The 14,199-nt window shown below is 36.2% G+C and overlaps 1 protein-coding gene across 2 annotated transcripts in view; it reads right to left on the bottom strand.

The window, feature by feature from the left end:
* Nucleotides 1-3,576: 3,576 nt before the first annotated feature.
* Nucleotides 3,577-14,199, bottom strand: part of ADAM32 (ADAM metallopeptidase domain 32) — a 160,737-nt gene continuing 150,114 nt past the window's right edge. The window contains exons 21-25 of one of the 2 annotated variants that reach the window (XM_011993407.1): nucleotides 13,733-13,771; nucleotides 12,254-12,292; nucleotides 7,279-7,317; nucleotides 4,855-4,893; nucleotides 3,577-3,698 (exon numbers count right to left, since the gene is read on the bottom strand). In XM_011993407.1, coding sequence (XP_011848797.1) covers nucleotides 3,692-3,698; nucleotides 4,855-4,893; nucleotides 7,279-7,317; nucleotides 12,254-12,292; nucleotides 13,733-13,771 — 163 coding nt within the window. In that variant the 3' untranslated portion in view covers nucleotides 3,577-3,691. The remainder of the gene's footprint in view (nucleotides 3,699-4,854; nucleotides 4,894-7,278; nucleotides 7,318-12,253; nucleotides 12,293-13,732; nucleotides 13,772-14,199) is intronic. The other variant, XM_011993415.1, reaches the window with a different exon arrangement.

Below are 14,199 nucleotides of genomic sequence, written 5' to 3'. Positions count from 1 at the left end.
ATAAGTACACAGTCAAGTTCAGAATACTCTAATACTGTAATGATGGACTGTAAATCACTTATACATTTAGTATAAAAGTTAAAAGTCAAAACTATCAAAAAATTATAATAATTTGTTAAGGGACATGCAATATAAAAAGATGTAAACTGTGACATCAGAAATTCAGAATGTAATGTAAGGGGGGTGGAGTTAAAATATACAGTCTTTGTTTTATTTAGATCAAAGTTAAATTGTTTTCAACTTGAAATAACTTATTATATCGCTAAGATTTTTTGTTCAGCCTCCTGGTAACCACAAAGTAAATACACAAAAAAATAAAAAGCATGAAATCAAAATGTCCTCTTAGAGAAAATCATTCAATCACAAAGGAGGACTGTAAGAGAACAAGGAAGGAAGGAACTATAAAACCATTTGAAAAAATTGACAAAATGGCAGTAGTAGGACCTTATCTTGAATGTAAATGGATTACATTCTCCAATTAAAGACACAGAATGGCTGAATAGATTAAAAAAGAAGATGCAACTATATGCTGCCTGCAAGAGACTCACTTCACTGGTAAGGACACAAACAACTGAAAGCGAAGGGATGGAGAAAGATATTCCATGCAAATGGAAACCAAAAGAGAGAAGGAGTAGCTATACTTAGATAAAATAGAACTGGAATTTAAAACCATAAAAAAGGACACACAGAAGGTCATTACATAATAAAGGGGTCAATTCAGCAAAAGGATATACAATCACAAATATATAAGTACATACAATTGGAGCACCAAAATATATAAAGCAAATATTAATTAATTTAAGGGGAGAAATTGACTGCAATACCTTAATAGTAAAGGATTTTGAAATCCTACTTATGTCAAAGGACAGATCATCTAAACAGAAAGTCAACAAAGAAACATTGAATTTAAACTGTAACTCTAGACCAACGTACCAACTCTGGACCCCACAGACATTCACAGAACATTCCCTCCAATAGCTGCAGAATACACATTCTTATCAGCACATAAAACATTCTCCAAGTTAGATAATATATTAGGCCACAAAACAAGTCTTAACAAATTAACAACTGAAATTATGTCAAGTAATGTTTTCTGACCATGATGGTGTAAAACTAGGAAACTTTACAAATATCTGCAAATTAATCAAAATGCTCCTGAACAACTAATGAGTCAATGAAGAAGAGACACCTGCACTCCTCTGTTTATGGAAACACTATTCAAGATAGCCAAGATATAGAGTAAACCTTAGTGTTTATCAATTGCTGCAAGGATAGAGAAAATGTCATATATATACATAATGGAATACTACTCAGCCATAAAAAAGAAATCTGTCATTTATGGCAAAACATAGAAACCTAGAAACCCATGGATGTGGAACCTGTAGATATGGAGGACAAATTGTATTTCCAAACAGCTAGATGAGAGGATTCTGAATGTTCTTACTGTAAAGAGATGATAAATATATGAGGAGATAAATACACTAAATACACTCATTTTATTTTTTATGCAATATACATACATATTAAAACATCACACTTATGCCATAAATATGTACAATTATGTGTCAATTATAAACAAAAATAAACAGATATGAATGCTTTTAAGCATTCCAATTTTAAAACATTGTCAGACTGGATATTTTTTAAAATACAAGAACCAACTGCATACTCTGTACATCAGATACACCTTAAATATAAGGAAATATGCAATGGAAGTAAAAGAATGAAAAAAGATACTCCGTGAAAAGACTAACTTAAAAAGCTGCCAATAAAAAAAAAAAGCTGCATGGCAATATTACTATCACAAAATCAGAATTCGAAATTAAGAGTATTACTAGAGACAACAATGTGAATTGCATAATGATAAAGAGCCAATTCATTAGGAAAACATAACAGTCCTAAAGATGCATGCACTAAAATATAACTCCAAAATACATGAAACGCAATTAACATGTCTAAAACAAGTAACATAACAACAATAATAAAACACAACAGTTGGCAATTTCAACAGGTCTCTCTCAAGAATTGATAGAACAAGAGGAAAAAACAAGAGTTCAAGAACACTATCAACAAATGACTTAATTAACATCTATATACTCAGCAACTGCAAAATACACATGTATATATTTAGTACACACAGAACATTCAACAAAGTATATCATAGGCTTAACCAACTCAAGAAAATAATTTCAAAAATTGAGATTACATAAATATGTTCTCTAGTCACCATTGAGAAATCAATAAGGAAAAAATGAGCTAAAAAACACCAATATTTGGATTTAAACAGGTTTCTACATAACCTATAACTCAAAATAGAAATCAAAATAAAAATTTGAAAATATTTTGACCTGAAATATAATGAAGACACAACATAAAATATGTGGAATGCAGCTAAAAATGTACATAGGACAAACTTATACTTTTAAATGCATTAGAAAAGAAGATTTAAAATCAATGATCTAAACTTTCACCTGAAGAAGGTAAAAGAAAGCAAATTAATAAAATGTGCAATCAATGAAATAGAAAACAGAGATGTAATAGGGAAAAATAACAAAGTCAAGAGCAGTTCTGGAGAGATTCTTAAATTAATTAAGTAGATAAACTCTTCACAAGACTGATGAGAGGGAAAAAAATCTTACTATTTTAAGGAATGAAAGAGGGGACATAACTATAGATCCTACAGACATAAAAAAGAATATTACAAAACAACATTAGGCCACAAGTCTAATCATTAAATAAAATGGATAAACTTAAAAAAAAAATACAGTGTCTGAAAAAAACCTATCCCAACAATAAATGGAAAATTTGAATAGTTCTCTATTAAATAAATTGAATCTGTAATTTAAAATCTTGCCCTCGCCAAAAAAAAAACACAAACAAAAAAAAATCTCCAGTCCCAGAGAGCTTCACTGGTGAATTTTGACAAACATTTAACTGAAAATCTAAACAATTTTTTCAGATTATTTCAGAAAATGGAAAATGAGAGAACCTTTCTCTAATCATTTTTTCAAGCCTCATACCAAACTCTAATAAGGGAATCATATTTGCCTTTAAGACCTATGCCTAAGGGTCCTTCAGAAGCTGCCTCTCTGTCTTCTGGGCTTGACCTTGTGGGTCACTTGGCCAAGGGACAAGAGAAAGGTGGGTGGGCGGGGGTAGAGGGAAAGGCCTGGATGGGAAGTTACAATCCCTGAAACAAACAGTCCTCCCTCAGAAGCCCAGACCGGGGTCATGGGGAGGATGAGGAGGGCAGCTATCTGGATATATTGGACCTGTGTGCAGTCAGCCAAATCCCATGAGAAGGACCAGAAGGAGGAACACGGTACACTGCCCAGATTCTGGGGCCCCAGGCAGTACAACAAAGGGGGTGGCATGGGGCGGGGGGCACAGGGGCAGGAGTCGTGGAAGAGCTGCAGAGAAGACAATGGGGAAGAGCTCCTGCGGAGTCAGGTGGGGATGGGGACAGCTGAGATGAGTTTGGAGGACTGTTTTCAATTAAGGGCCCTGCAGCTGCAAAACTGCGGTCGCCGGGGGTAAAGGAAAGGGAAGGAAAAAAAAATGAACACACTGGCATGTAAATTGATCCACACTCAATTTATTGTTTCTTTCAGCTGTGACCATGGAAGGAACGACAGAATTTTCATTTCTTAGCGAGACTCTCGATGTTATCCGTTGCCTTCTGAAGGAACCACTAGTTACTGTAGAAGAGAACAAAAAACACGTGCTCAAAGTACTGACAGCAAACTCCCTCCCACTGTACAAGCAGCTGGGGTACTGCCAAGTGGAAAATTCATGTGGCACCAAAAAAAGAATTATTGAAAGGATGTTTACAATTTTGCCTGTGAAATTATTTGACCACGAGCCACTTATTTACTTTGTGCTTTTCTGATTTCTGAGGAACCATCATATTTAATCAGAAGTACTTGCAAATGAAAAAATTAAAACTATTTCATATAAAATGAAATGTTTATGAATTTAACAATTAAGTTAATGTATTTACATATTTTAGACATTTAAATTCACATTAATTTTCCTTTTTGCATACCTTGCAGCCAATTATTGTGTGTGTGTGTGTGTGTGTGTGTGTGTGTGCGTGCGTGCGTGTATGTGTGTGTAACAGTATTTTGGCCTTTTGGTCTTTGGAAGTTCATAGACCTGAAGCAGTGTAGCCTATGCTGCCTAATGAATAAAATGGTCACAATTACAGATTTGTTTTATAAACAAATTTACAGATCTTCCATCTTATTAGGTACAAATCTTTAATTCTAGTCTATCAACAAGAGCAAGTTCTCAATAAACTTAAGAGAACTTTACTAAACTGAAAACAAAAAAAACCAAACTAAGTTATTTAAATACTCATTAGTAACAAGATTAGTAAAGATTTGTCATTTGAACATAAGTCATTTAGGCTGGACATGATGGCTCACGCCTGTAATCCAAGCACTTTGGGAGGCTGAGTAGGGGCAGATCACCTGAGGTTAGGAGTTCAAGACCAGCCTGGCCAACATGGCAAAACCCCGTCTCTACTAAAAATACAAAAATTAGGTGGGCATGGTGGCACGAGCCTGTAATCCCAGCTACTCAGGAGGCTGAGGCAGGAGAATCACTTGAACACGGGAGGCAGAGGTTGCAGTGAGCTGAGATCGCACCATTGCACCAGCCTGGTCAACAGAGCAAGACTCTGTCAAAAACAAACAAACAAAAACAATAAAAGAAAGATAGATTATTTATTGGTGCAGTACTTTAACCAATTCATCTACCCAATCCATACTTAGGAATTAATTGTGTATTCTGAATTTTATTTTAATTTCATACATGTATTCATTTTTAAGAAATACTTTCTAATATACTTACCTACTGCTTTGTGTTTGGGTACTTTCCTGTGATTTGGATCTAAGTAAATAAGGAAACAACATTTTTAGGTTGTTATAATACAACCTGTCAAAGTTATGTTGTATTTATTTGTTATGGCAATTTCTTCCTCTTTCCCTTCAAAGTTGTACTAAAAAAGAAGTATTTGCCAAATTTCTACCTCTTTTCCATTTTCTTTTTTTAGAGATAGAGTTTCGCTTTGTCACCCAGGTTAGAGGGCAGGAATATGATTGTGGCTCACCACAGCCTCAACCTCCTGGGGACTCAAATGTCCTCCTGCCTCAACCTCCCAAATATCTAAGGCTACAAGCATGCACCAACATGCCTAGCCAATTTTTTCTATTTCTTTGTAGAAATGGGATTTCAGTTTGCTGCCCAGGCTGGTCTTGAACTCCTGACCTTCTAATTGGAGGAACTCCAGTCCTCCCACCTTGGCTTCCCCAAATGCTGGGATTATAGCATTTTGTCATGTGAGCCACCACATCCAGTCTTTTCCATTTTTATATCCACAGATTCCTTATTTCTAATCCCCCAACTAAAAGAATGGGAGAGAAAAATAATGAACCGAAGACAAATTAATCAAGATTAATTCACAGAGAAGACAATACAATATGATTGAGAGTCTTCAGTGATAATGTATAATTTCACTTCTCCCGTCCTTTCCCTACCTTTGCTCTTTGATATCTTCAAAACTTAGTGTTGATTTTTCCTACAACTCTGACCATGAAACATTCTTATTTAATATAATTAGTTATCTCCCAAACCAATAAAAAGATTTGTATTTATAGACGTATGAGTCTACTGACATATACACCCATTAAATTTGTGGCTTTAAAAAATGTATATATTGTTTCACTGTATTTACCCAAGGAATTGGCTCTACCAACATCTCCCACTGGCTTCCCAATGGCAACAAAAGTACTAAAAATATAAATGTAAAAGGAACAGAAATACAAGAAAATATAGTGAATGCTACAACAGTAAAGGACAGCAATTATGTCTGCTTAGCCTACTAAATTTAAATGAAAGAATAATCACAGAATACCTTTCTGGGTATGCTAAACACAAAGTTAGAATAACGGGTTAACATTCCAAATTATACTCCCCAAATCCAGTGTATATTATCCTATAGATGATGCCCTTGTCTATCCCTCAATCTAGTTGAATTGATTACTTTTAAAGAGGATGATTATGATATGATTATGGCATATTTTATGAGGAGAGATCATGTAAGGGGACAATTAGAGTAGTAACACCACTAAGAATTATATGTGCACATGTGAACTTCAAGAGTAACCACTCATTCGTTAAGCAAGTATTTGTTGAGCATTAACCCTGCAAGATGCTACCTATAAATAGGTAAGGAAAATAAACATGGACATGACCATCAAGTGATTTCAGAGCCTAAAAGGAGAGCAATGCTTCCAGGTGAGCAGAAGATTAGGAGAATTGCAGTGTTTGAGCACTTTATTACAACTCCCTTGGAGACAGTGACAGAGAATGGAGACCAAACATAACTTAGAGAAAGTAACTGATGTCTGTAAAAGGGTGCTTATGCTAGGAGACATCCAAGAACAACAGAAAGGATAAAGGAGACAGAAATACTGTAGCTTTCCTAATGGATGGGGTGCCTTCATTGGGGAAAATAGAAACTAAATAATGTTGTGGTGTAGCCTAGAAAATTTAACCTATGTGTATAAAGGATATTTTGGAATAGTAGTGGGTTGAATGTATCTCAAAGAGGTCACTATAAGGAAAAATACTAGGCAATACAAGAAAACGAAAACTCTACAGTGGAGAAACCATGACGAACATAGCAGTAAATATTTGATAACTTCAGAAGGATCACAAAGCCACAACTGTGGGGTGTAGGAAACGAAAAGCTTCTCTAAACAAGTTCAGAGAACCCTTGTTAACACATGTGTGGCACATTGAGGGTCTGTGGGAAATGTAGAATTTTAGTGTGTTTGTAATACTGTCTCCTAACTCTTCCTAAGTGGAAATAATCATTCACTCAGTTGTTCACATTGAGTTTTTGTGAGTGTAAATGCAACCTGAAAAAGTACTATTTCCCCTTTGTGTATCCCAGAATAAAGGATGCAAAATGTTCAGCTTATGATTTAGTTTCACAAAGTAATTATAAATTCTCTTATTAAATTCCACTAGCTTATTTCTTATGTACCACAAGAGTAGGTAATCAATAAAAATTTAGTCAATTGAAGAAAAAAGATTAATGGAATTTAATGCTTGTTCTAGAATGGGAAATATTAATAAGTTGGGTTTGGTGTAGACTTTATCAATTGTGGCTGCTCAAAAAATGTTGAGCAATTATTTGTGAATTATTAACTTTTTCATTCTGAATTTTCAACATACTTATTTATAAGTAACACTTTCTATCTTGCTTACCTGCTAGTATATGCTTGGGTACTATCTTCTGATTTGGATCTAAAAATAAATTAAAAACAATATCTATTAAATATTGTCAAAAATAAATTTAAAATACTATCTAAAAGTCAACACTAAGAGCGTGCCTACTTTGAGAATGAAAAGCAGGCCATTTTACAGCACCAAAACTAATTATTTAAATATTTGGAGCATGCAAATAAATAGCACTCTTTTTTACTCAAACACCAAATGCAACATATGGTACAAAACGTAAATTCTCTAGTAGAGAATAGTATCAAGATAGCAGGTTTTTCAAATGACTTTGAAGTTAATATAAATTTAACTGTAAATGTCTAAACCTGTCCTTCAGCCTCCAAGTTAGTTTTGTATTTGTTAATACACAAATTGCAGCAGCTTGTAAATTAAAACTTACATTTACTTCTGACCAGTTTGGCAGACTGGACTAATAGGAAAACTTATCCTTTCTATTAGATACATAGAGAAAAGCTGAAGAAAACAAAAACATATACATAACTAAGACTGACAGTCACAAAGTGTTTTCCTTCTATCATTTAAAAAAAAATAAAGAAATTAGAAGCTCAGGGGGAAAACAAGAGCTAAAGCTGAATTACTTATACCCTAAAAGATGTGGTTTTCATTAACACTAGCTTGGAAGGAGTTGAGGGCATGGATCTTGACATGTTAGAAAGCTGGAATGGAGCTGTTTTCCAAGCCTGGTAGTCTTTAATGAAAATAATAAAAGCTATGACCACTGCACTTCAGAACACAACTAGCAAATTTTCTCAGCCAAGTGAAAAGAAAAGGATTATCTAGAGATGCAGGAATCACAGGCCTGCACCATGCAATGCAGACCTCAACTGCTCAGTTCCACTACCCGTAATGGAAAACATTACGACATTCATGCCCCAGGAGAAGCAAACCTGAAATACTCTCATCCTCCCAATGCATGCCTCTACAACTCAGGGCATGCAGAATTTCCATGAGAACAATCACTGCCCTTGAGGGTGGACTTATCAATCTAAATTGCAAAACAAAAATTCACACATCAAGATCAACAGATAATATAAAAATCTCCAAAATAGAAATATTTAGGATCTCCACACAAATCAAGGCAGGAATGAGGCAAAAAAAAAATAGCTATTAAGAAAATGGAGGATTTGGAAACTGATATAAGGAAGTGAAACAATGTCAGATAGAGAGGTAGAAAGGCGTAACACATGAAGACCCCAGTTAATGCCGGGTGTGGTGGCTCATGCCTGTATTCACAGTACTTTGGGAGGCCGAGGCGAGTGGATCATGAGGTCAGGAGTTCAAGACCAGCCTGGCCAAGATGGTGAAACCCTGTCTCTACTAAAAATATAAAAATTAGCCAGGCGTGGTGGCAGGAGCCTGTAATCCCAGTTACTCGGTAGGCTGAGGCAGGGAATTGCTCGAACCCAGGAGATGGAGGTTGCCGTGAGCTGAGATCACACCACTGCATTCCAGCCTGGGCAATGGAGCAAGACTCCGCCTCAAAAAGAAAAAAAAAAAAGAAGGAAAGAAACATGGAGGTTAAAATGAGAAGACCCTCCTAAATATAATCATTTCTAATGGAGAAAAGAGAAAGAATGAGACAGAGTCAATAATTGAAGACATAATGACTGAATTAATTTTTTAGATTTAATGACCTGAGTCCTGATATCTAAATACTATACTGAATCCAGAGCTGGATAAATAATAACAAATTCTATCAGAACATATAATCATAAAATAACAAAACGTTCAAGAAAAAAAGGAAATCTTAGAAGCCACCTAGAAAAAAACACATTAATTGAGAGGGGAATAAATAATGATACTGACAACTAAGGTCTCATCAATGACCGTACATGGCACATTACAACAACAGAATATTACAAGACACTTGCAGAAAAGTCCTTCTCAGCTAGGAGAAACCATTTGAGCTATCATTCAAAATTGAGTGTGGAATAAAAAAAGCATGTTCAGGCATTTAACACAAAATGTTGATAATACAGAATCTCTAAACTGAAACTAAAAGGGTTGTACTTGAGAAAAAAGGAAACTAGGCCCATAATGAAAAATCAGTGGATTCAACAATAAATAGTGAGAGCAAAGCCACTGATAAACATGTTTTAAGATCCTAGCAGGTATTAATTTAATATAAAAATGATAATGATGATGATAATAATAATAATAATAATGGAGGGTAGGATTCTGTAGGTAAAAACCTAGAAGAAGCTAAAAGCCAAATGACAATAATATAGGAGAGTAATGTTTAGAGTTTGCTGATAAATTCTCAAAGATTCTTCTGGGTTGCTTAGGAAAAGACTGGAAATATTGAAATAATTTAGACATTTAAAATAATTACACTAAAGTGGTACTAATGTGACCCATACTGGTGATGGGAACAGATGGCAGAGAAATTCTAGGCAGAGAAGGGTGGGTCTCTGGCGAAAGTGCCACCCTCAAGCTGAAAAGCCTGAAACCACAGCCCAAAGAGAGAACTTCTATCCCTGTTTTCCTTCTCAAATGTCGCCTTTTCCTAAACCACCCACGGCCCCACCCCGCCCGTTCTGGGCCTATAAAGACCGCAGACTCAGCTGGCAGAGAGGAGAGGCAGCTGGATGTCTTGTCGGGGACTACAGCTGGAGGTGAGAGAGAAGCGGCTAGACTTCAGAGGGACAGTTTGATGACATAACTTCAGAGAAGAGTCCAGCCCAAGGTGCCTGGACTTGAGGGGAAGATTTCCTGCCCATTCCCTTTTCAGCTCCCCTTCCCGCTGAGAGCCACTTTCATTATTCAATAAAATTCCTCATATTTATCATCTTTCAATTCATTCATGCAACAAGAGTTTGAGAGCCACAAGTGTGGATTCAAAAGGCTGTCACACTGTCCCTTTGCCCTCACTGGCAGAGAGCAGCCGCCTCACTAGAAAAGGCAGAGGGCCTACTGAGCTGTTAACGCTTAAGCCATCTAAGCTAAAAGAGCACTGTAACACGCCCCTGGGGTTTTGGGAGTCACAGGCACTCCGCATGGATGCTGCTGCAGGGCGTGCACAGAGTTCGCTCCTGCCAGCGCCCAAAAGTGCTGGCTCTGGCTCCTGCACCTGCTCACCTGCATGCTCCTTCCCGAGTGGTAGAACGCAGTGGGTTCCAGTGAGTGGAGTTTGATCCCGCCCAGCCAGAGTTGAAATGGACGGCTGGTTCCAGCACTCCTGCACTCCAGCAGTTCCCACCTCATTCACCCACGCGCTCCCTCCGATAAGGAGTCAGGCGGCTGAGTAAAGGAGGCACCCCTGTCATGATTCCCCTGAAGGGGTCAAGGAAATACTCTGCTTCACTGGAATTCATTCCACCTCTCTGCTTTCGTTGGCCTCAACAACCTTTCCACTGACGTCCCACCAGTTAAAGATTACTCAAAAAATAAATGACATGAAAACCATGGTGGATGTTATATCACTCAAGCACAACCACCATGTCAAATGATGTTACCAAAATTCAAATGAATAGTTATTCTAAAATGATTCCCTGGTGCACGCTAAGCCAGAAGGCTAGACCAGTGGTTTAACATTCCAAATTAAACGATGTCTATTGAAACGTACATTTTCCTATGGGTGATGCTATCACCCCTCACCGAATGGAGGTAAAGAGCCCTGGGAGAGATGAATTATGTTAACAGGGTTTCAGGATGAGAGATGATATATTGAGCAAAGAAGAAATGGAGGAAGCGACAACATCATCATGGATATATGGATGTGTGTGCATGCATGCATGTGTACAAATGTATATAGATTTTTCTATGTACCTTTGTGTTTGTGTTTTTGTTTGTTTGGTTGCCTCTGTGTGAAGATCAAAGGTAATCATTCATTCATTCCTTCAACAATATTTATTGATCACTTATAATACAAGCCGAGCACTCTGCTACATGCTAGCTATACAATGCTGAGCAAGATAGACACGGGCTTTATTATCTGAGATGACAGAATACAGTAAGAGAAAAGGGTCCCTGAGGCTTGCTGGGCCTGATCCCTATATGGTAACTCCCTTGGTCACAATAATAAGAATGGACATGATAATAAAAATCAACATTTTAAAGACAAACTCATGACTCCAAAGTGTCACTGTAAGGAAGAAGAATAATGAGACAGATTAGAAATGAGAAATGCAGGCATTCTTATTGAAGAGGTAAATTTCTTCTGGAACAAAAGAAATCATACAACCTCCTTGTGCAGCTTAGAGTTTGCCCTGTGGATTTGGATGTGTTTGGGAACAGCAGTGGGCTTGGAGGAACCTAGAAAGAAAAACACCAGCCCCCTATAAATGTATATAAAAACTATAACTCAGAGAGGGAGCAGTAAAAACGTCAAAGCAGTTTGTATCTGCAGAAGGACCCAAAACCCACAATTGCTGAGCGCGGGGAAGTAAAGACTTATTAGATGATTATAAAAAGACATCCACCTTTCAGGAAATGGAGGGGAACCTAGTAATACTGAGAGGCTATGAAAGATGTGGAATTTTTGTTTCTTTGTGATGCTTTTTTATTTTCAACAAATTCTTCCCAAGTGACCTATGTGAGCATTCACTCAGTTATTCATCAGCATACATATTAGTTTCTAGTTGTACCATCTCCAAATAAAAAGGTAAACTTCCCCTTCGTGTACTCCAAGAAAAAGAAAAGAATACAAAAAGATCCTTTTTATGAATTAGCTCCTAAACATTTCACCAAAAATGTTTTCCTTTGTTTCCCCAAAATAATCTCCCAACACGTATTAACTAAACTGCAGGAAAGAACATATTGTCTTATTTAGACAAATACTCACAAGTTGCTAGATCAGCAAATAGCTTGTTTTAAGGTATAGTACTTTACTAATTGTGGCTACTCAGTTAATAGTGAGCAAGTCATTATTAATTATCAATTTGTTCATCTCAATTTTTAACACATACTTATTACTTTTAAAAATGCCTCCTAATTCACTTACTTGCTAGTATCAGCTTGACCGCTGCTTTCTGATCTGGTTCTAAAAGAAAGCGAAAAAATAATGCTTCCTCATTAATACTAAACAAAAATGTGCCTCCACAATGAATGTCAGATAATTTTATAAACTGTGTTAATTATTTGATACCAAGAATCATCACTGACGAATAATTTCAAAAGACTACTAAATTAGCATATGCAAGCAAGTAAAGTTTTTATTCATATGCAATGTCCATAAAAAGTATAAATTTCAAATCTTCAACTAAGCAGAGGAACAAGAAAACAGATTTGCTTTTCTCTTTTTCACTTTCCAGCACAGAATATATGCTTCATTTTAAATGCCTGATTCTGGCCTTCAGAGTCTGTCCATTGATAAATACATTGCTATAGCTTGTGATTCAAAATCCACACTAATATCAAGAAGACTGAGCTGATGGGGAGGTATGGTAATTTCCCCTCCTATCCTACACATAGAGAACTAGTGCAAAAACAACACATATTACTAAACCTTTACAAGTAAAAAGGCCATTTCTAGTGATAGTTAGAGAGAGAGAAATGAAAATGCAAAAGGTAAATACAAACTAAATTTGAATGACTTGGGGGTACATAATTCAGTTTCATAGGCCACATCAGCTTATCAAAAGTTGAGACTTCCTAGAAAGATGAAGCTGACCTCCTTCTCTAAACCTGGAAGCCCTGAAAGGCAGGGATAGTAAAAGCTGTGGCCACTAGACACAGAGATGCATTAGGGAAACTGCTTCAGAAGTAGAGATGAAAAATCAACACCAGGAGGCATGGGAACCCTGAGCACCTAAACTGGTTTAGGAATTTGGATGGAAAAATCACACAGAGAAACAAGAGTCTTAATTCTTCACACGTATATGATAAGGACACCAATCCATGCTTCCCATGAATTCCAGAGCAACAGTTAATGTAAAAATTTATCAACACAGGAGGGTAAAACATGACCTCCACAAGGAGTCTTCTGCAAAGCACAGTAGGTTTGTTTACACCAGCATCACCACAAACAAGTGAGTAATGCATTGCTGTCTGATGTTGTGATGGCTACAACATCACTAGGCTATAGGAATTTTTGCCTTCCTTGTAATCTTATGGAACCACCATCATACATGTGGTTTCTCCTTTACCAAAACATTGTTATGAAGCACACGGCTCTGTAACACCAGCTGGGTAACTTCTAGGCCCTATACATTCTTTTTCTGTACTAATTATATATATCCTATCTCATTTTAGAATCAGCTATTTTATTCCTTGTTTCCTCAGAAGAGACTTCCAGTAAACATTTATTAAAGAAAGGACTAATTTATTAGAAACTAAATTTGACTGTATCTTAGCAGTCTGGATTTTAGTGCATTGCTTTACCAATTGACATTGTTCAAAAATATTTAGAAATAAATTGCGAATTATCAATAAATTCTTAATTTTCAACATGTATCTTAAAAACATCTTCTAACCTACTTACCGGCTGGCATATGTCTGAGTGCTGTCTTCTGAGATGGATCTAAAAAAAAAAATTGAAAGCGATGTCTCAAGTTAGCACTAAGAAAACTTGCCAACTTCATGAATGAAAATCAGGCCATTTTATAATTAGTATTATCTCTTTAAAAGATTAACTACTGATAAATAAAATGATGTCCAAAGGTCACTGAACATAGATGCAAATAAATAACATTTTCATCTACCCCATACCTCATCCATAAGAAGGGCACATTTCAAATCCTGCCATGAGGGGAGTATCCACAAAACACAGATTTGCTTTTTCTGAACATAGAATATAGATTTGTTCAGAAAAAACACAGATTAGCTATTTCTAAACATAGAACATAGATTTGACTTTGAATGATTCTCACCTTCATACCCCAACTTTTGGTTTTTTTATTCATTGTTAAAAAAAAAAAAAAAAAAAAAACATCAGTTAATAGTCGTAGA

This window comes from Mandrillus leucophaeus, unplaced genomic scaffold (assembly GCF_000951045.1).
Source record: "Mandrillus leucophaeus isolate KB7577 unplaced genomic scaffold, Mleu.le_1.0 Scaffold111, whole genome shotgun sequence".
In the NCBI taxonomy this organism is placed as follows: Eukaryota; Metazoa; Chordata; class Mammalia; order Primates; family Cercopithecidae; genus Mandrillus; species Mandrillus leucophaeus.
Note: the sequence above shows the minus strand (reverse complement) of the source record. Positions and strands in the feature narration are given on the sequence as shown.